The sequence below is a fragment of the Myotis nattereri genome, assembly GCF_964212035.1.
Source record: "Myotis nattereri genome assembly, chromosome: 3".
Lineage (NCBI taxonomy): Eukaryota > Metazoa > Chordata > Mammalia > Chiroptera > Vespertilionidae > Myotis > Myotis nattereri.
This window is the reverse complement of record NC_138077.1, coordinates 7,717,902-7,738,550: the sequence shown is the minus strand read 5'-3', so window position 1 is coordinate 7,738,550 and position 20,649 is coordinate 7,717,902. Positions and strand designations below refer to the sequence as shown.

At 44.9% G+C, this 20,649-nt stretch overlaps 1 protein-coding gene across 5 annotated transcripts; it reads left to right on the top strand.

Moving 5' to 3' along the window:
- The first annotated feature begins 1,384 nt into the window (after positions 1–1,384).
- On the top strand, positions 1,385–16,831 carry U2AF1 (U2 small nuclear RNA auxiliary factor 1). 5 transcript variants are annotated; one of them, XR_013995735.1, is made up of 10 exons: positions 1,385–1,521; positions 4,567–4,654; positions 8,392–8,458; positions 11,662–11,711; positions 11,873–11,971; positions 12,680–12,813; positions 12,898–12,990; positions 14,375–14,539; positions 14,716–14,769; positions 15,514–16,435. XR_013995735.1 is itself a non-coding variant. In XM_081087258.1 (9 exons), exons 1-8 carry the CDS (start codon positions 1,478–1,480, stop codon positions 14,520–14,522), a joined length of 723 nt encoding a protein of 240 aa, XP_080943384.1. In that variant the 5' UTR covers positions 1,385–1,477; the 3' UTR covers positions 14,523–14,539; positions 14,716–16,831. The 5 variants fall into 5 exon arrangements, 4 of the variants coding, with proteins under 4 accessions (XP_080943384.1, XP_080943382.1, XP_080943385.1 ...); XM_081087258.1 differs by having other exon boundaries at positions 14,716–16,831; XM_081087259.1 differs by lacking the exons at positions 14,716–14,769; positions 15,514–16,435 and adding an exon at positions 7,499–7,565 and having other exon boundaries at positions 1,400–1,521; positions 14,375–14,660.
- The last annotated feature ends 3,818 nt before the right edge of the window (positions 16,832–20,649 follow it).

Sequence of the window (20,649 nt, the reverse complement as noted above, 5' to 3'; positions counted from 1 at the left end):
TCATTGTTTCTGAGTTGCCTAGCAAGGATTTGCCTGCCATGTGTGTTCTGCTCTTCAACTCCCTATAAACCGGCCACTCTCATTTCTGAAATCTAATCCCCGTTCCCACCCACTCCTCCTCCCTCCTTTGTCCAAATAGTGTCTTATATACCCAATGTCGCCTCCCTGTCTTTGGAATTTTCATGGAATTATCATGCCTAGGTGAATTCCCCGTGGGAATGTACATTAAACTTTGACTTTCTCCTGCTAATCTGTCTCTCTGTCCATCTGATTAATTAGCCCAGTCTAGAAGTTAAACGGTGGGAGGGAAAGTATTAATATTTTATTTTAGCCCCCACGATTTTAAAACCCCTTTTAAACAGAAATGCATTCCCTCGCAGCGCTGGAGCCCGGGAGTGCGCGGTCAGGTGTCTGCAGCGGTCAGGGTGTCTGCAGGGTGGGTCTGCGGAGGTCTCCGTAGGTCAGGACCCTGTGTCACACAGCCCTACCCTCGTCTTCCCAAAAGGACACGGCCGATCGGACAGGGCCGCTCTATCAGCCTCATTCCAACCAACCACCTCCAACTAGTCACCGACGGAGGTGCTGGGCGTCAGGGCTCCCACATGAATTCGGGGGACACCGGCCTGCAATCAGTAGGGGTGATGCTCTCTGTAGCCTGGCCCCCAGGACCCTGAACACTTCGCCTGCCATCCGGCCCCAAATCCGGCCCCTCGTGTCTCATCACCACCGCTCCTCCTCTCACCGCCATCTCGCCTCTGGTCTGGCTCCTCTCAAACCCAAGCAGGACTCTAAGGACGTCCCCCAGGATTCTCCTCCCTCCCCGGGTTCAATCAGACACTGAGCTTGGCACTGCCAGGAAGAGACCGTTCAGACCAACTTAAAACCGGATGATCCCGGTCACCCGGGTGGGCCCCGCTTAGGAACCGGAGCCCTGACAAGGCCGAGGCCCCACGCGGCGCTCCTCCCGAGACCGGGGGACGGCCGGGGGCGCCTCTACTCCATTCCCCGCTTCCGAGGGCACTGGAGGAGGGGTCTTCACCGAGGAAAGGTTCCAAAGGCAGTGCGGGTTCCCCGAGGAGGTGCGGGGAGGGAGGCGCGCCTGCACCTCTCCGAGCTCCGCGGACTCAGCCCCGCGCGACTGCGTGGAGAAGCCTCGCCCAACGCCTTCCCCTCCAGGCCGCGGTTTGCGCGCTGGGCATGCCGGGGCCGGGCCGCGGCCGGGGTCGGGGTGGGCGCTGGACCGCAACCCGCTGACTGGGGGCGCCGCAGGCGCTGGGCATGCCGGGGCCGGGAAGACAGTCCCTCTCGCGAGCTCCAAGCCCCGCCCACACGCAGGCAGCGTTTCTCCCGATTGGGCAGCGCCGACATACGGGCGGGGCGGGGCGGGGCTAGCGTCGTCGCGTCAGGGTGACGTCTCCCGCAGGCGTCGGGCAGTGTCGGAGGCGTCGGCAGCGCTTTCGGCGGCTGCCGGTGGGAAATGGCGGAGTATTTGGCCTCCATCTTCGGCACCGAGAAGGACAAGTGAGTGAGAGCCGCCTTTCGGGGCTCCGGGCCGGGTAGGCGGGCGGGCACGGCGGCGGGCTGCGGACGGCGGCGGAAGGCCCGGGCGGGGGGGAGGGGCGCGTCGGTCTTTCCGGCCTCGGGAGCCGCGCGCTGCCGCCGCCTCGTGGGCGCTCGGGCGGGCGGGCGGGCCGGCAATGGGCCCCCGGGCGGGCAGCGGGCTTCCGCCCGGGCGGCGCGACCTTTCCCGCGCGGCTCTCCTCCGCGGCCCGCGGTGTTCCGGTCCGTGGGGCACCCGGATCCCCGTGGCCCTCGGCAGCCGCCTCGAGTTGTGCTGAAGCCGACGTTAGACAATCCCCCCAACTTTAGTCTCTAGGGTGTTGGGCAAGCTGTGGTGCACATCTCGCCCGTGTTTATTTATCCTCAGATAACGTAAGGTAATTGTTGAGGTCTTTAAGTACTTGAAGACTGAATTCCAATATTATAAGGGAAAAGGTGGGTCCTTTTCCTCGTTTTTAAGGTTGCATGCTTCCCTAATCAGTTGTTAGGTTAAAAGTGAAAAATATAATTCTGACTTTGCCACGTTTGCACGTATTGAAATTTAGACTAACGTAAATGTCTTCAGACATTTAGGGGATAATTCTGTGAAAACTAAAGACTGTATGGATTAATGTACCCTTCGAATAAGTAGTCATTATTTGGGATTTTTCAGGGTTAAATAGGCTTCTCTGAATGTATGTTTTTAAGGGTCAACCCCTAAGTTTGTCGTACATGTTTTAATGCCACTTTTCCAAACACTATTTGAATTGTTTCTGTTTTCCAGGGTACATCTTGTAAAATGTCTTTTTACACATGATAGAATTTCTTGTGGGATTAGTTATATTTTTTCCTACCAAAATTTGCGGGACAAAATGACAGTCATATACTTGGGTGTCAACCCAAAGGCAATCTCCGGAGACTCAAAGATGGATAAAATTTAGATCTTGTTCTCAAGGAGGGAGGGGTGCGTGCATGTAAAGGATCATTAAAGTAAAATGCATCAAAATGTTTTAAATGCATTGGGAGAGGGGTGCACCCTGAATGCTTTGAGCTCAAGGAAGAGCATCGTGGGGGACTTGCCTTTAAATAGGATCTTGATTGAATAGGCCAGCTCTGCTGGAAAAAGAGGCTTCTCTGAGTGCATGCTAAGAACGTGCATCATTAATTTCATTCTTTAGCTTCTATCAGTGTGGCCCATGACTTCTGGGTCAGGCAATTTTTTTTTCCTATCATTTGGTGTCTTCACTGTCACTCTTCAAAACTTACTCTAGGGGTTTATTCCAATAACCACCTAGCCAAGCTGTTTTGTAAAAGCCATGGCTTTAATTCAAGAAATTTAATTATTTAGATTAGTCATTCTCATTTCAGAGAGACTTGGGAGGTTTTGTTTTAACTGGGCATCATCAAATGAAAGCCATCTCTGGAAGTTAAGGGACAAGGATTAATTGTGGAGTGGTTGGGTAGTAATTGTTCAGGCAGGGGTTTTGCCCATTCTGAGATTTACTTAAAAATAAGCTCTTAATTTGCAGGTGACTTTCTGAAGATAAAATGTTATATATTCAAGTTAGAAAATCTAAAGTAAGACTTAAGTTTGCAAATATGTATAGTAATGTAATCATTTTCCTCCCCTGGTAAGTTCACACTTTTCCAAGTTGATTGCTACCTAATAGTAAATCCCTGGCTAATCAGTTTCATAGTCTATCAGATTTCATTGAGGTCCTTTTATCTTAACTCTTGATTGGCTGTCTAAATATATGGCACTTTTTAAAAAAAAATATGCTTTTATTGATTTTAGAGAGAGGAAGGGATGGAGAGGTAGAAACATCGATGAGAGAGAATCATTGATTGGCTGCCTCCTGCACACCCCCTACTGGGGATAGAGCCCGAAACCCAGTCATGTGCCCTGACTGGCACTGGAACCAGTGACCTCTGGGTTCACGGGTGGGTGCTCCAGCACTGAACCTCACCAGCCGAGCAAGTGAGAATTTGAATGGGACTCGTCTACTCAGATTTCATAGTTCATCACAGATCTGCTAAGCCACCTGGCATTGCTATCATGCTGGCTGGATTGCTAGTTTTCATTTGATCTGGGTCATCCAATATTTGATTAATATTAAGGGAGAGCTTTGCCATAGGGACAGAAGTACAGGTTGAGTTCCCCAATAGCTTGTTTTCAGTATATGGAAACCAGAAGAATTATTTACTTCAGACCTGTTTTTGGAAATTTCCTGTTGGTCTGGTATCATGGGTGAGAGACCCTGGACTTTGTTTTTTGTTTTTTTTGTTGTTGTTTTTTTAATATATTTTTATTGATTTCAGAAAGGGAGAGAGAGTTAGAAACATCATTGGTCAGCTGCCTCCTGCATTCCCCCTACTAGGGATGGAGCCTTAAACCCGGTATGTACCTTGACTGGGAATCGAACCATGACCTTCTGGTTCATAGGTCAGTGCTCAACCACTGAGCCACACCAGCCGGCTTGGTTGGTTTATTTAAATAATGATTGCATTTAAATGAGCGTTGTGTATGGCGCACACCTACTTTACAGCTGATGCTTGGAACAGTGCCAGGCTGGCATTTTCCTCATTTTTTCAAATGAAACCCTGAAAGGTGGTGATTTGCCCAAGCCAGGCAGCTAGGAGCAGATCTGTACCTTCACCTCATTACACTGTGTTGGTGTCCTCAAGTGAAGTCATTTCATTGTGGAAAACTAAAGAACCAGATACATTTTAAGTTAAATTTAATTTTAGACTAATATTTCATTTACATGAAAACAGGTTGAAAGGGGAGGGGATTTGAATAAGGAGGAATTGGGTCTGAGTGTTCTTCATTGAAGGAGTTTACAGAGGAGCAGATTGAAACTAGTCCTAAAATATTGCCAGGAAGGGGGAGGGGTACCTGCTACCAATCAAAAATAATGTGCCTATATTTTGGGGAAGTCATTTGATAGCATGTCTCATGTTGATGACGTAGTTCCATCTGTTTGATGTCTTCCCAGCAAAATAATCTGCTCTTATTTTTCATTACAGAGTCAACTGTTCATTTTATTTCAAAATTGGAGCATGTCGTCATGGAGACAGATGCTCTCGGTTGCACAATAAACCAACCTTTAGCCAGGTTTGTTTATTTTTTCTTTTTTTTTCTGTTTTCACGTAAATTATCAAAACTTGTACTTTACAAAGCCAGTTAATAATTTCCATGTATAAAGGGGACCTTTATTTCTCTAGTTGTTTTATTTTCTATTTATGTTCGTAAGTGAGCATGTTCGTTTGTTTCAATGGATGAGGCAGGTGAGACACCCCAGTGGAAGGTCTGAGAGCATCATCCCCTGTTTTTATCACTCGAGAAACCTGTTTAAAAGAAAGTTTTAGTATGTGCATGTTGGCTAGGACAGGCCCTTGCCCTACCACCCTCCCTGCAGTCAACAACATTGACTGAGCCTCTTCTAGGCACGGGAGATGCAAAGCGGGCTTTCTGTTCTTTGCTCTCCCTAGGCAGCCACCTTACAGGAGAGGCTGGGGTGACTGCCATGCCCTCGGTTCTCCAGGCCTGGTGTGTTCCCTTTCTTAGACCCTTAGTCAAGGCAATAGCAAGTTGCATCATGACATAGAAACATTAAAAGTGAAATTTAACACTAGAAGATGGGCATTCAGTTCAGTGTTTTGTGGCCAGTTTTATTCGGTTAATTGAGAGATGCCTGTTATCTTGGGTTTAGGTTGGCTATGATTTGGTTTAATTTTAAAAATTTAGATTTTTGATATTTTTGGTTAACTGAAGAAAAGGCAAGACTATGTACCCTGTAAGTGATCACTGATGTATTAAAGGGAGAATGAATGCACCTCTAATACTAACAGAAACTTATGCCCATGTTTACCAGAATGTTTGGAATTTGAAAAATTTGTTGATCTCCTTCTGACTGCCCATGAAGTCTGAACATGCAACTTCTATTTTTTGATTTTATTACTATTGGGTAACTATTGTATCTACCTCTGGAAATTGCTAGACTCTACTTTGAGCTCACATCTTTCTGTTCAATTGGTATAAGAAAGAGACATTAGTATTTTCTAATTTAAGCCCATAGAACACCCCACACTTTGTAACTTCCTTTTAGAAGAGGGGTGTGATGGCTTCTCTCCCCCCGTCATTCCTGATTACCAAGTGGTTAGTATAATAAAAATCTATCTTAATAGCTTTGAACATGTCTCAAGTTTCAGAATATTGGAGAATTTGCTTTAAATTTTCTGTTCTAATTTTTTTAAGTGCTTTAATTGATAATTGAATTTTGCCACTAAGCCAGTGGCCATAGATTGGGCAGTAACCAAGCACTTTAAGTATCCCCTGAGTATTTTATTTTGGAGGGCTACTTACAGATGTACCAAGTGTTGGGTTGAGAAAGAAATTGTCCCCTGTTACAGTTTTCTTTAAGCTACCGAGAAACACCTGGCTTCTTTTCTTTCTGAATCATTGATTGTGGGGAAGCGTAGGACTTGTTGGCCATCTCTCCCTGGAGGCCCCCGACCTTTTGGGGATTTTTCCTTATAAACTTTCCAACCAAGTCCAGTGCTTCCCCACAGTTGATTACTTCAGTATGTTAATGTCAAGTTAATTTGAGCACTTTGGATCAAAACAAGGCAATGGTTCCATTAAAGTTTGATGGGGTCAGCTGTATTTGTTAACTTGAGTGTCGTATTTTGATTTGGTTGGTTGATTTTAGGTAATCTTCACCACCCCTAATCTTAGTGGAACTGCATTGCCCCTTTTAAATGACAGTTCTTCCTAAACAACCACTGCCAGGTTACCTCAGTGAAACAACGTTAATTTTCCTGTTGAATAATTGGGCTCAGTATAGCTTTCCATTATTGTCATGCTCTGGTAATTCCAGTTGAAAATATGAAGTTGGCTTTGGGAAACATCCGAGGCCCGGGATAGGTTGTCTTGGGCAGTGCTCCATGGCTTGGGGAAGGTGCCAGGCCCTGAGTGGAGGGTCTGCATGTCACAGGTGTGCTGCCTGCTGCTGGCAGTTCTTGCAAGTGGGTTTCCCAGCAACAGGCCTTTGACTGGGAGTGTTTACACAATCCCTCCCTTTTAAACATAGCTGGAAATGGAACTGGCTCATTCTGTAAAACCACTTACAAAGCGGCTTTGGACATATGTTGAAAGTGAGCATTTATTTTTCTAAATCGTGTTTTATTGGTTCAGCTTGTAAATATCTAGCATAATTCAATGTGGGTTTCTTTTTACGCTTCTTACAGTGATGTGGACATTAAGATTCATGTAATATATTAGTCTACTAACTTAAACATGGTTTGTTTTTTCAGACAACTTGATTTTAAGAAGAACGGTACAATGTAAGGTTTCAAGTCTGCCTGATCCAGTTTAAAGCAGAAGGGCTAAAAAGGATTTTATTCCCTTAAGAAGGATCGGAAAAGAGCAAATGTTTTAAGCTATTGTATTATGTAAACAGAGATCCCACCAAGAAAATGTAAATCTGATAGGTGTCCGGGACAGTTAGGAAACCATTTGGTGTGCCTGTTTCCTACGAGACCAGAGAGCTGGATGGACTGCATACAGTTGGGTTATGCATTTGTTTTTTTAAAAGGATTTTGTATGGGGAATATGATTATAATGTAAATTTTTCAACATCTTGTCTGCTAACTTGAAGTGTAGGAAAATGCTAATGTCCTGTTATTTATCTTGCATTAAAACATTTTTAAAATGTGGGACTACTCAAAGTAACAATTATTTTTTCTTGGTTGCTGGCTGACTTGACCTAAGTCACTGCTCAAACTCTGTTTTCATAATATGATGGTTTGGGTGTCCTCTTCAGAAGACAATTGTGTGACTTGCGGGAAACAAACATACAAGCGTTGAGCCATTTGCAAACAAGTTGTCTCTTTGCAATTGTCTAATATATGCACAGCAGCCAGTAGAATTCCCCTTTTTATTTTTTTTTCCCCGCAGACCATCTTGATTCAAAACATCTATCGTAATCCCCAAAACAGTGCACAGACGGCTGACGGCTCACACTGTAAGTCCCACAGTTGGAGAAATTTTTTTAAAACAATGGTGTTAAAGAGCCCACTCTTAATTGAGACACATAATGTTGGCTTCTGAGCTGCTGACATAGAGCTGTTGCAAACAGGACAAGGTGGTGGAAGTCCTTGGCGTATACAGCAAGAACTTGATACTTGGCTGCGTTCAGGAGGCTGTCCTAGGGGAGGTCGCTGACCAGGTCTCTTCCCTTGATTGACATTTGTTAACAAGAAGGGATCTGTCCATGTGACATTTTAACATTATCAGCCATCATTGGTCTTTACAATGACTGAACCTGGGTATTTATTAAGTTCTTTCTGTAAAACTAATAATTTTAGGAATATTTAGGAATCAATAAGGTAAGTTGCCCAATAAGTGTGGGTTTATTTCAACTATGATTTTTCTTCTAGGAAATGGAGATTTCATGATATGTAATTATTGTATTTCTCTAATATAGTAATTGTGTCATTGGCTCATATGGGCACTTTTTCTTTCCCAGTTGTCCATTAAAAGTTTTTCTAAGAATGTTTTGGTAGTCGCCTGCCGAGTTATTTGCACTCTTACCTGGTTTGGAACTTTGAAATGGAGAATGTTTACGCTCTGTGAACAGAAATACAATACTGGCCTATCATGAGATCTCTGCATTGCAGTGCTAGGGTGCTCCGAGACCGCCATCAGCTACGAAAACATCTCTCCATCGAAAGAAATAACTTGCTTTTTTTTCAGCACTGAGTCTTGACTGAAGCGATCGCCACAGGAAGCCGGTTAAGTGTTTACATTTAATTTTCCATAATATAAAGTTGTTGCGTTTTGTATTTCAGACCATTGCCCTCTTGAACATTTACCGTAACCCTCAAAACTCTTCCCAGTCTGCTGACGGTTTGCGCTGTAAGTTCATACAAGTTCCTTCCCTGGTTCCCTGGGCTTACGTGTCAGAGCTCAGCGTCCACTCCACTTGGTCTGCTGCTTCCACTAGAAGAGTCAAGAGCTTTTGTCCCACTGACCCTGACCCCATGGAAACTCTGTCAGAGATTTGAACTGCTGCCCACGTACTTAAGGAGCAAAAAGATGACTGTGAAGGGCACCCTTTACGATAGCTTGGAGCTGCCGCTCTCTCCTTTACCTTGGCTCTCATCCCAGGGGAGAATTTCCGTGGAGTTAAGTGTGGAGTTGTGTTCATCCCTCTGAGAGCAACAGTATTTGAAAGTTTCTCTCACCTAAAAAAATTGTTCTGAAATTACTTTTCAGATTTTTATTTCTTACTTGACTTTTCCCCCTTAAACTCTATTTTGGAGGGCATGCTCTAACTGAGGGCATTGTTCTGGGAGTGTTTCCCAAGCAAGGGTCCCAAGTTGCAGTGACCCCTAAGTTTCCTCAGCATCAGCCCTGTGCTCGCTCGGTCTTTAACCGGAGTACTTTATGTAGGCATCTCCAGCTTCAGGAGGTAGTTCACTGCATTTGGAAAACGTGGGGTACTTGGTGGGGAAATGGATCTAAACTGGGCACTCAGTAGACACTAGTTTAAGTTTTGAACGTTGTCAAGAACAGGATGTATATTAGAATCATTGGAAAATTCAAAAAACTAAAACAGATTTTTAGCATTGTTGAGCTGCAGATCAGTGTAGTCACCTGGGGGTAAATTGAAATGAACACCCTGGCCTCCTATTAAAATCAAGGGGTCCAAACCTCAGTTTGTTCGAAAGCTGTGAACATGAACAGAAGACGCTAGCAAAGGGAACCTGGTAGCACAGACCTAACTCCAGTGCAGCCTTGGCCCAGAGCTGTCAGCTTATGGGTGGCCTGCACTGGGTGGGTTGGTCCCAGCAGCCACCACCCACGCTTCCTTGCCCCACACTGGAGGTCTCCCAGTTGTATACCTGCACACACGGGAGCTCCCATGTCTGCGGGGTGGGGCTGTCTTGTCAAGTTTTTCTTCTCAGACACTAAATGTTTTGAGTTGCTAATACTGACCTGACAGTAGAGAAGTCTTTTCCCTTATCTGAGGGTGGCAGGATTGATTAGTAGCCAATGGTTTAAAATACCTGCTTTTTGTTTTGTTCTCTTTCTTAAGAAGTAAGATCAATTAGATGGAAGGAAATGTTTATATATCGACTTAACTTAAAATTAAATGAGTGACAAGTAGATAACGGAGTAACAACACTTCACAGTTCTTTGCCCTACTTGTTTACTTGGGGACTGCGGGTTCTTTATTGGCAAAAGAATGTTGTGTTAGTTTTCTTGGTATCTTTATCTGTGATTCACAGGGCTCTTGTTCTGTATATGCTATAAAATAAAAGTTTAGCTATATCAAATATTCCAGTTCTAGATTGTATAAATTAAATGAGATTCTGATTCTGCAGTTTAAAAAAAAAATCAGTTTAAGTTGATAAGCCTGAAATATTTGGCATCAGACCCTTTCAGTAAATTTCAGTCAGCTGGGTTCATCAGTTTTCCTAATACTAATGGTTCTTTTGACCATATCCATTCATCTGTAGAAAGATAAGTTTTCTGTGCTTTGGTTACACTTAATAATGAATCCCAGTTTAAGAATATTTCTGTACAAAAATTCGGTATTTTTCAGGTTGTATTACTTAAAATAGATTGAGTCATGTAAACTATGTTTTAGTTTATTTTTAATCACTCATCTCTGCCTTTCAAGTCATTTTGATTGACTCAGAAATTTATAAAAGATAAAATATGCCCACATTCAAGCATTTTTAAATAGTTTTCTAGAAGTTATGGAAATATAATGTTCCATGTTATAAAGAATAGAATAGGACGGTCATGATCAGCTGGTACTAGAGCCGTCACCCGACTGGATTGTCAGTGCTCCCCAAGCTGAGGGTGTAGAGGCTTTCCCTCTGTTCTTGTGTTTCTTGATGTGGCGAAGGAGTGAGTTTAAGCACTGCCTGCCCTTTGGAATGGCTCCTCCGTTCGGAAATTGTCTCTGTTTGCCTCCCACTGGGATGGGCCATCAAGAGTAGTAGTAGTTGCCTGTGCTCAGTAAGTGTGGGTTCTAAACTGAGCTGGATTCCATAAACTCAAAACAACCAAAATGCAGGGAGGCTGAGTGTTAGAAAGTAAACTTAAATCACTTTCAGAATCGAAAGATTTAAGTTCTTACCATCAAAGATAAAAAGGTTTTCAAGTCATTTAGGAAACGGCTAAAAGACAGCAGTCTGGGTAGAGAGCCCTGAGCCACAGCTCAGGTCCCTCAGTGGGTTTCCCAGGGGAGGCCACTTGTCCAGGACCCTGGCCCAGCCTAACAGCCTCTCGGCTTCCTGGGCTCCCTGGGCCAACTGTTTAGAATATCAGTTTATTGACACACCAGCTTGGTGACTTCTCAGATTTAGGTTAGGAGAACTTTAAAATTTGATAAAAAGAGGTGATAATGGAGATAGAATGGAAATGTGTAAAATCCACCCACAGAATGTGCATGATTTCATTTAGTGCATGTAGGTTATGAAAAAGTAAATGAGGAAAATAGAAAATAATGCTTTCTTCAACAAAGTATTGTAATTTTCCATTTACTCAAGGGGCATTCAAAATACTGTAATGGAACTTGGTAACTGTCCTACTGAGTATTTATGGTCATTTGGGTTTTAATCGCATCAGAAATAATTTTATAGTATCTGTGTGGCTGATAACCACTGAAAGAAACGAGTCAGGAGCGTAAGCTTTTAATCACTCACCCTGATTCAGCTTTCATTGTAACCTAATTGGGGGGTGGGGGGCAGAGCATTAATTGGCCTCTTTTTTAAATTTTAAAATTTTTTCATTAAAAATTTTTTTGAGCAACTTTTTCCTTAAGATACTTTCTGAAAATGTGATCCTTTGATGCTGATTAAAACTTGTATGGTTTTAATAGCCAGAATGGAGACTGTCATAGGGCATTTAAAAGTCTCCCCACACTTTAAGATTTTAACACTTGACCTTGTGATGCAGTCTCGTCAGTGCTCCAGTAGAACGCACTTCTGTCGGGTTCTCTCTTTAGATAATCTAATGTGTGTCACTGTAGCAGGTTGATTTAAGCACAAGTTTTAATTGGTCACAGCCCCTGCGCTAACCGGCAAGATTTCTGTTGTTTGCAGGTGCTGTGAGCGATGTCGAGATGCAGGAACACTATGATGAGTTTTTTGAGGTGAGATTGACTATTGGAGACTGATAGACCTATTCACCTTTATCTGTTTGGGGGGAATTAAAATCTGTCTCTATTAATAAAAATACTAAAAGATTCATTGTGTTCAATTAGTCTTTTATCTTTAACGCGATCATGCTCCTAAACCACCGTTTCTCTTCCAGGAGGTTTTCACAGAAATGGAGGAGAAGTACGGCGAGGTGGAGGAGATGAATGTCTGTGATAACCTTGGAGATCACCTCGTTGGAAACGTGTATGTGAAGGTACGTGGAAGGTGACAGGTGGGAGTTTGGGGGAAGGATAAGGAATGCTCACCTTATTGTTTTAGCTTTTAACCTTGCCCGAATGCTCCTTGCTCTTGAACTTGTGCACGTGCTGGAGCCGGCCTGTGGGTGTAGGGAAGAGGGCAGACTGCCAGGGTCCTGCATCATCCTTTCAGGTTGGGCACCTTCATACCTGTTGGTTAGAGGCTGTTTGAAATGGGGAGAAGTTGGTTTATATGGTTTCTTTTTTTTTTTTATCATTGACTTTAGAGAGGGACAGAGAGAAACATCAATTGGCTGCCCCCTGCACACCACGCCTCGCACTAGGGATTGAGCCCGAAGCCTGGGCATGTGTCCTGACCGGGAATCGAACAGAACTGGTGACCTCTTGGTTCATGGGTCAATGCTCAACCACTGAGCCACACAGGCCAGGCCTTTTTTTTTTTAATGATGTTTATTGCCTACACTAATCATTACATTTGCTCTTTTAACCAATTGAATTGGAAAATCAAGATAACGTATTTGGCATGATTTTGGACCATCGTAAGGTTAAATAGTCTAATTGTAAATTGAAGGTTGTCTGATTTTAATTGCACTACATTATTCCACCTTGATTACTTTATCTGCCTAAGCTCACGGCATGTATTTGGATCAATGATTGAAAATGTGTTATTAAAGTGGCGGCAAGCATTTTTGTTGTCTTTTCAGTTTCGCCGTGAAGAAGATGCGGAGAAAGCTGTGATTGATTTGAACAACCGCTGGTTCAACGGGCAGCCCATCCACGCTGAGCTTTCCCCTGTGACCGACTTCCGGGAAGCCTGTTGCCGCCAATATGAAATGGGGTAGGTATGGACAGCCTGCCCGCTAGGGAGGTAGAGGAAGGGCGTGGTTATGTGGTGTCATGTTCATCTGGTTCTCCCCTCCAGAGAGTGTACACGAGGCGGCTTCTGCAACTTCATGCATCTGAAGCCCATTTCCAGAGAGCTGCGGCGGGAGCTGTATGGGCGCCGGCGCAAGAAGTGAGTGTTTCAGTGTGTCCATTATGTCGCTTCCTTTGCGTGTATTGGGGGGGGGAGGGGGGGTGTCCCAAACATATATATATATTATTTTTACTTATTAATTTTTAAGTAAAGTTTGTCCTGAATGTCATCTCTGTTTAAAATGGAACTGCTTAGGCCCCAGCTGATTTGGCTCAGTGGATAGAGTGTTGGCTTATGGTCCAAAGGGTGCTGGGTTCGATTCTGGGCAAGGGCAAGTACCTTAGTTGCAGGTTCTGAGCCCTGGTCAGGGGCATGCAGGAGGCAACCAGTCGATGTTTCTCTCTCACATGGTGCTTCGCTCAGTCTCTCCCTCTCCCTTCTACTCTCTAAAAATCAATGAAAAAAATATCCTTAGGTGAGGATGGATGGATAAATGGCACTGCTTAGAATGTAGAACAATTTTTTAAAATATATTTTTATTGATTTCAGAGAGTAAGAGAGAGGGAGAGATAGAAACATCACTGATAGAGAATCATGGGCTGCCTCCTGCACGCCCCACACTGGTGATCGAGCCCGCAACCCAGGCATATGCCCTGGCTGGGAATCGAACTGTGATCTTCTGGTTCATAGGTTGTTGCTCAACCACTGAACCACACCAGCCGGGCATGTAGTACATATTTTAAATTACAAAAATGTACTCTATATTAAAATGTGCTCTTTGAAGAATATTCTGTGCGCATATTTTATTGCTTAAGGAGAGATCGAACCTCAGCAATAACCAAGGAAATGGCTAGTGGGATTGATGAAAATGAGTTCCTGCGTGCAGTGTTCTATTCTTTTGTTGAAAGTCCTCACTTCCTTCACATACTGCATGTCTCCATTGGGATGCCTTGGTTTTGGTGGGTTTGGTAGGTTTCTTGGCATTCCCCTGTGGACCACTGGCAGAATCTAGCAGTCGTATCTGTCTGGTCCTGGTATTTAAATGCAAGCAGTCATGTCATAAAACAGAGAGAACCCCGATGTCAGAGGGTATAATGGTCACTTTTCCTATGAAGATTGAGTTCTGACCCCAGAGGGATTTTCACCTAATATACGATAGGAAATGCTGACATTGTGATTCTGTCCTATTATCAACAAAAACAAACATAGAAGAGAAAGAACCCTGCCTTCCCCATCCAGAAATCAGCTTGATGGCCACCGTACCTCTCAATTCTGAGATGCCCTTTTCCCCCAGACACGTTATTATCTGAAATTAGGGCTCATATTATAGTTGCAGCTTGCAGTTAAATTGACAGCATTTTTCTTTTTTTATTGACGTCTTCGATTCTGTGGGATGCAGTACTTGAAAGCGTTAGTCGCTGTGCTTTTATGTTGCATGTTTTCATTTTGATGCCAAGGTTTTGTGTCTTTTCCTTTGTTTCAGGCATCGATCGAGGTCCCGGTCCCGGGAGCGTCGCTCTCGGTCTAGAGACCGTGGTCGTGGCGGTGGCGGAGGCGGTGGCGGAGGCGGTGGGGGACGGGAGCGTGACAGGAGGCGGTCAAGAGATCGTGAGAGATCTGGGCGATTCTGAGCCAGGCCATTTTTACCGTATGTCTGCTAGAAAGTGTTGTAGTTGATTGACCAAACCAGTTCATAATGGGAATTTTTTTAAAAAACAATTTAAAAAAACAAAGATGGGTTTCTGAATAAAATTTGTAGTGATACAGTATTCTTGTAACTTTTTTCTTGTGGAAACTCCACTTTAAATCTCTCTTCCTTTACAGACCTGCACATCATCAGCCCTTGAAGTGAAGATTAATCTACATCAATCACTTTGGGTAGAAATGAAACCATACTTTTTCTTTTTTTTATTGTTTTTATTGATTTCAGAGAGGAATAGAAATATCAAAGAGAGAGAATCATTGATCAGCCATCTGCACACCTCCTACTGGGTATCAAGCCTGCAACCCAGGCATGTGCCCTAACCAGGAATCTGACCGTGACCTCCTGGCTCATGGGTCAACCCTCAACCATTGAGCTACACCAGCTGGGCTGTTTATTGATTTTAGAGAGAGGAAGGGAGAGGGAACAAGAGAGATAGCTGATGTGAGTTGTTTCCTATACCCACTTGATGGGGTATTGAACCCACAATCTGGGCATGTGCTCTGACCTGACATCAAACTGGCGACCTTTTGGTGCATAGGATGACGCTCAACCAACTGAGCCACACCTAGAGCCAGAGTTGAAACCCTATTTTAAATTTAGGTTCTAAAACAAAACACCAGTTGAAGTAAAATTCACATGGGAAAAGGCCAGATCTGTTTCTAGTTATGTACATATTAACCAGTAGCCCAGAATTTCTCTTCCGAGGTTGAGTAGAGGTGAGGAAAGCCTGTGAGGCCCCTTTACTTACTACTTAGTAAGTAAATGTTTAGACGTCATTCTCTGTAGAGTCCACTGGCGTTGATAGGGAAGCTAATCTTGGGACGCAGTGCAGTCAGCGTTATTTCTCTGCATTGAATTGTCTAGTGTTGCTTTGAGAGCCACCGTGCACTCCTAAAACATGGGTGTGCATAAAACAGGAATGTGCTGGTGCAGCCCAGGAGCTAGTGAGGGGTCACCTGTCACGTCACAGCTGACTGCTATGTTGTTAAACGACTGGATTCACATGGACTCAGAAGCCTGCAGTGCAGACCTGCTTTTCTGCGTGCCCAAAGTGAGCAAGATGGGTGAATGCCTCGTCAGCACTTCACAGAGTCCAGCTGGCATTTCAGGACAAAAATAAGCAAGGCCTCTCCCCTTGAGATGTGGACGCTTACGTAGGAGAGGTGTTCGGAAGACCAGGCCCATTGTGAATTCTTAGGTCTGGACAAGCAACTTGGGAAGAAGGCTGGGGTCCACCCAGGATGTGGGCTCAGATCTGAAGTCTTTGGAAGTGGCCAGATGAACTGGGCCGTGGAGGTTGCGCTCCCCTGCCAACCCCCCACAGGCAGAGGGCCTTGTAGCAGACAGGGAACAAAGGAAGGAAAGGCCTCAGGGGATTGGGCTAATCCACATGGCCTTTTGAGAAATAGAAACCAGCAGGTCAGTTGATCATGCTGTCCCAGTGCAGGCAGCATGAAATGCAGTGAAGTAGTTTCAGCAATCACAAAGATGTATTGACTATGTTATTAGAAGTGTCTACACAAGGTGTCCCCTTCACACTGGTCAGAATGGCTAGCACCAAAAAATGATGTGATGGCAATGTGGAGAAAATAGAACTCTCGTGGAATTGTAAAACTAGATTCCTCGAATATTTTAAAAATATAAAGACCATATGATACAGCAATAACTCATGTATGACTGTCCAAAGAAAACGAAAACACTAACTTGAAAAGATGTGTGCACCCCAAGTTCATTGCCGCATTATTTACAATAGCCAGGAAATGAAAATAACCAAGGTGTGTATAGATGAATGGATAAAGCAGATGCGATACATATATACAATGGAATATTGTGGAATCTAAAAACAAAACATGAATAAACAAACTACATAGAACAAACTGGTGGTTGCCAAAGGGGAGAGGGATTGGGGGTGCTAGGTGAAAATTGCAAGAGATGAGTTCAGTTTTAGAATAGTTGAGATGCATGTGAGAAGTGTGGCCTACAGAGGCGTTAGGTCATAAAAGTAAATACAGTATTCATTGGAGAAAACAGGCCCACACAGCAGCCACCTTCATGGGTCAGACGTACTTGACACTTAAGTCTGGTTTAAGGAAGAGTTCAGAGGCAAACATCCTGGTGAGCACTGCCAGAACCTAGACCGGCCCTCCGGCCAGGAAGCCCTTTGCTGCAGGAAACCAGTCAGCATTTGTAATTTGGTTTCATTTTTATTTTATTAAGAGCTACATAGACTTCACTGAACAGTCTTGCCTGTGTTTGAACTTTTATGTAGATGGATTTATATTTTGTCTTTCTTTTGCTCAGCTTGTTCGTGACATTCAGTATGTTGTTGGACACAGCTAACTTGAAGTTTGCAGCTTGAGGGATAGCAGTGTGGTTAGAGAAGAACAGAATAGTTAATGCGTGGTGCTGGCATAACTGACGAGGAAAACAGGAGAAAGAAGGAAGAGGCCCTCATGGATGGCGGAGGGAACTGGAGGCAAATTCCACGGCCAGAGAGCTTGGGCTTGCAAAGCTCGGGATAGGCTGGGACAGGGTGAGGGTGTGCTGTGGAGATGCCACCCTGCCGCCCCGGGCAGCTCATTCCCTCAGGGCGCCCAGTGGGGCAGCCCTTCTGGGACGGAGCCTCTGATCAGAAGGGCTCAGGTTTCAGTTTTGCCTTTTCAGTCCTGGAGTAGGAGGCTGGTCACTTGGGTTTTAGATGAGCAATGAGATTGGGCACCTTGTTCTACTGGCCATTTGTATGTCGATGAAGCCCTCTTCAAGTCTTTGCCCATTTTTCTTCCCCTCATTGAGTGAGTGGGTTGTCTTTTTCTTATTTCTAGGAGTTCTGTACATAGTCTGGAGAGGAGTCTTCTGTTGATGTGTATTTATCCCAGTCTGTGGCTTGCCCCCTCTCAGTGGTGGGTTGGATGAATGTGTCCTTGAACATAACCTGGTCCAACTTATGCATCTTGCCCATGTGGACAGAGCTTTCTGGGGCCTGTTTCAGGAGAGAGGGCTCAAGGCTGCCCCCAAAGGCGTTAACCTCCGTGGATTTTTTTCCCTTTATAAACTTTATTATCGATAAAGCTGATTGGAGAGCATGAGTTTGGATTTTAAGGTCCAAAAAATTTGTAATGTCATCTCCATTCATGGTTTGACCTTGGGACAACCCACCTGAAGGACAGCCTAGGTCTGCAGAGCAACATGGCCCCCAGGATGGCCCCCTTGTATCAGACAGGAGGGGAGAGAAGAGAGCAAGTCCCCAGAGTTGGGCACCTTGTGAACAAACCAGGGTCCTGCAGCCAGGACATAGCGGCAGGTTAGTGTCGGAGCCTCATCACCCGCCCAGCAGACTGCACACCTGGTGAGGAGGGGTGAGCGCCTCTGGGTAGGTGTTGCTTCCTCTTGGACTGAACGGAAGGCCCCTCCCCACCTGTGTTCCCTGGGGTCCTCTCAGCCCACTGGATGGAAGCCAGGGTGGGCTGGGAGGGCACCAACCCTTGTCAAGGCTGTCCCCTCACCCACTGCTCCTCTGGCTCCTGGTTCCATGACTTCTGGCTTCCACCCAAGAAGGTTTTGAACAGCTGAGAACCCTGCAATAATTAACCCAAGGGTTCGGTCTCCCTGGCCAGGGAGGCTCCCCAGCAGCTGGGCAGGAGACCAAATGAGAACAGAACCAGCCATCTAAACTGCTGGGCTTGGGAAAACACAACTTCTAGGTCGAGCTTCTGAGATGGAACACGGTCCCTGTCTACAGCCCAAGGCCTTGTTCCCCCTCCTGCAGCCAACCAGGTGGCTGCCTTCCCGTGCACCTGTGGCAGGAGTGGCAGGACAGGCAAGAAAAACAGCCATTGGGTCCACGTAGCCATTGGGAGAGGTCCCTGCCCAGAGATCTGTCAGCAGTGTGTGAGGTCACTCGCTCGGTGCCTGCGCCTGGTGGGTTTTGGCTGGATGACGGGGAGATGGGGTAGCATGGCTCTTAGGGAGGGGACCTTCCCTTTCTCCTTCGTAGGACTTACTATTAGAGGGAGCACAAGAGCTTCATCCCCACCCCACCCCAGTCCCCATCTCAGGACAGACTGCAGTCTTTTGCTCAGAAGATGCCACACCATCCAGGTGCACTTGGCTCCCCCACAGCCGGTGTGTCCTTGGGGAGATGTTCAAACCTGACAGCAGAACCTGAGAAAACCCCCATCTGAATCTGGCAACAAATATTCAGGCACCTGCTTCAGATCTCGTCTTTTTTTTTTTTTTTTTTTTTTTTAACAAGTTGGGTCACATGAATTTACCATTTTTTTTTTGTGGGTCACAAAAGTTCATTTCATATGGTTCAACCTAACATATCCCAGGATTGGGCTGATGGCCATTGCAGGAGCGGTGAGAAGCTCAGTGGGAGAGGCAGGGCAGGAGTCGAATCCCAGGTCTGAGTCCTGGCTCCGCTCTTCACTGGCTGCAGACTGGCCTCTGTGCCTCTGTCCTGCCCTGCAAAGTGGTCAAATAGCACCCACTCCTTTGATTGTTATGAGACTCCACTAGTTAATACAGGTACAGCTTCCAGAACAGTGCCTGGCACGTGCCTAGTGAGAGCTCAGTAATGGTTAGTTTGTGGGAACAGTATTAGTAACTGAAGGCAGGTATGGGTGGTGGAGAGGACAGCAGAGGAATAAGTAGCCATCCTAATAGTCATGTCTTACAAAGTGAATAGTTGACAGATGGTGTAAAAAGTTACTGAGTACAAAACTTATATTCTAAAAGTGACAAAACTGTTGGAAAAATAAAGTAGACCTGCCCTGGCTGGTTTTGCTCAGTGGATAGACTGTCAGCCTGTGGACTGAAGGGTCCCGGGTTCGATTCTAGTCAATGGCACATGCTCGAGTTGCAGGCTTGATCCCCAGTAGGGGGTGTGCAGGAGGCAGCCGATAAATGATTCTCTCTCATCATTGATGTTTTTCTCTCTCCCTCTCCCTTCCTCTCTGAAATCAATAAAAATATATTTAAAAAAAAGTTGGAAGACTTCACTTCCTGATTTCAAAACTCAGTGCAACATTAAAGTAATAATAAAAACACGGTGTCACTGGCACAAGACGGGCAGGTAAATTCATGGAATAGACTTGAGGATCCAAAAAGAAGTTTTCACATCAATTGTCAGTTGATTTTTGGCAAGGGTGCCAAACCAGTCCATGGGGAAAGAGTGTCTTCAAGCAATCGGTGCTGGAACAGCTGGCTCTCTACACACACAAGAATGAAGTGGGATTCTTACCTCACAGCATCAACACTGCAGTGATTCAAAATGGGTCAAAAGCCCAAATATAAGAAATAAGACTTATTTAAGAAATCATTGGGGTAAATCTTGATGACCTTGGATTTGGCAATGGTTTCTTAGATCTGATCTCAAAAGCACAAGCAACAAAAGAAAAAATAAATGGAAGTTCATCGAAATTGAAAGCTTTTTGCATCAAAGACACAAAGTGAAAGGACACCCCACAAAAAGGGAGAAAATATTTTCAAACCCTATATCTGATGTGTCTAGTGTCCAGAATATATAAAGGACTCCTCCAACCAAGAGGCCACCGGTTCGAGTTCCAGTTAGGCCACATGCCTGGGTTGTGGGCTCAATCCCCTGTGCGGGGCATACAGGAGGCAGCCGATCAATGATGTTTCTCTCTCATTGATGTTTCTGTCTCCCTCTCAAAAAAAAAAAATCAATAAAAAATATATTAAAAGACTCCTCCAACTCAACAACAAAAAGACCACTCAATTTAAAAATGGGCAAAGGATCTGAATCTACATTTCTCCAAAGAAGATACACACTGGACAGACAAGTACATTAAAAACACTTAACAGAACTTGCCATCACACAAATGCAATCTAAACCACAATTAGGTCCTACTCCACACCCACGGGGTGGCTGTGAGCCAAACAACCAGTGAGAGCAAGTGTAGGCGAGCCTGCGGACAGCCCGGGCTCCCCTGCATTCCTGGAGGGAGGGAATGTAAACGGTGCAGCTGCTGTGGAAAGTCTGGCAGCTGCTCACCAAGTCAAACAATCACCATGTGGCCCAGCAGTTCTGT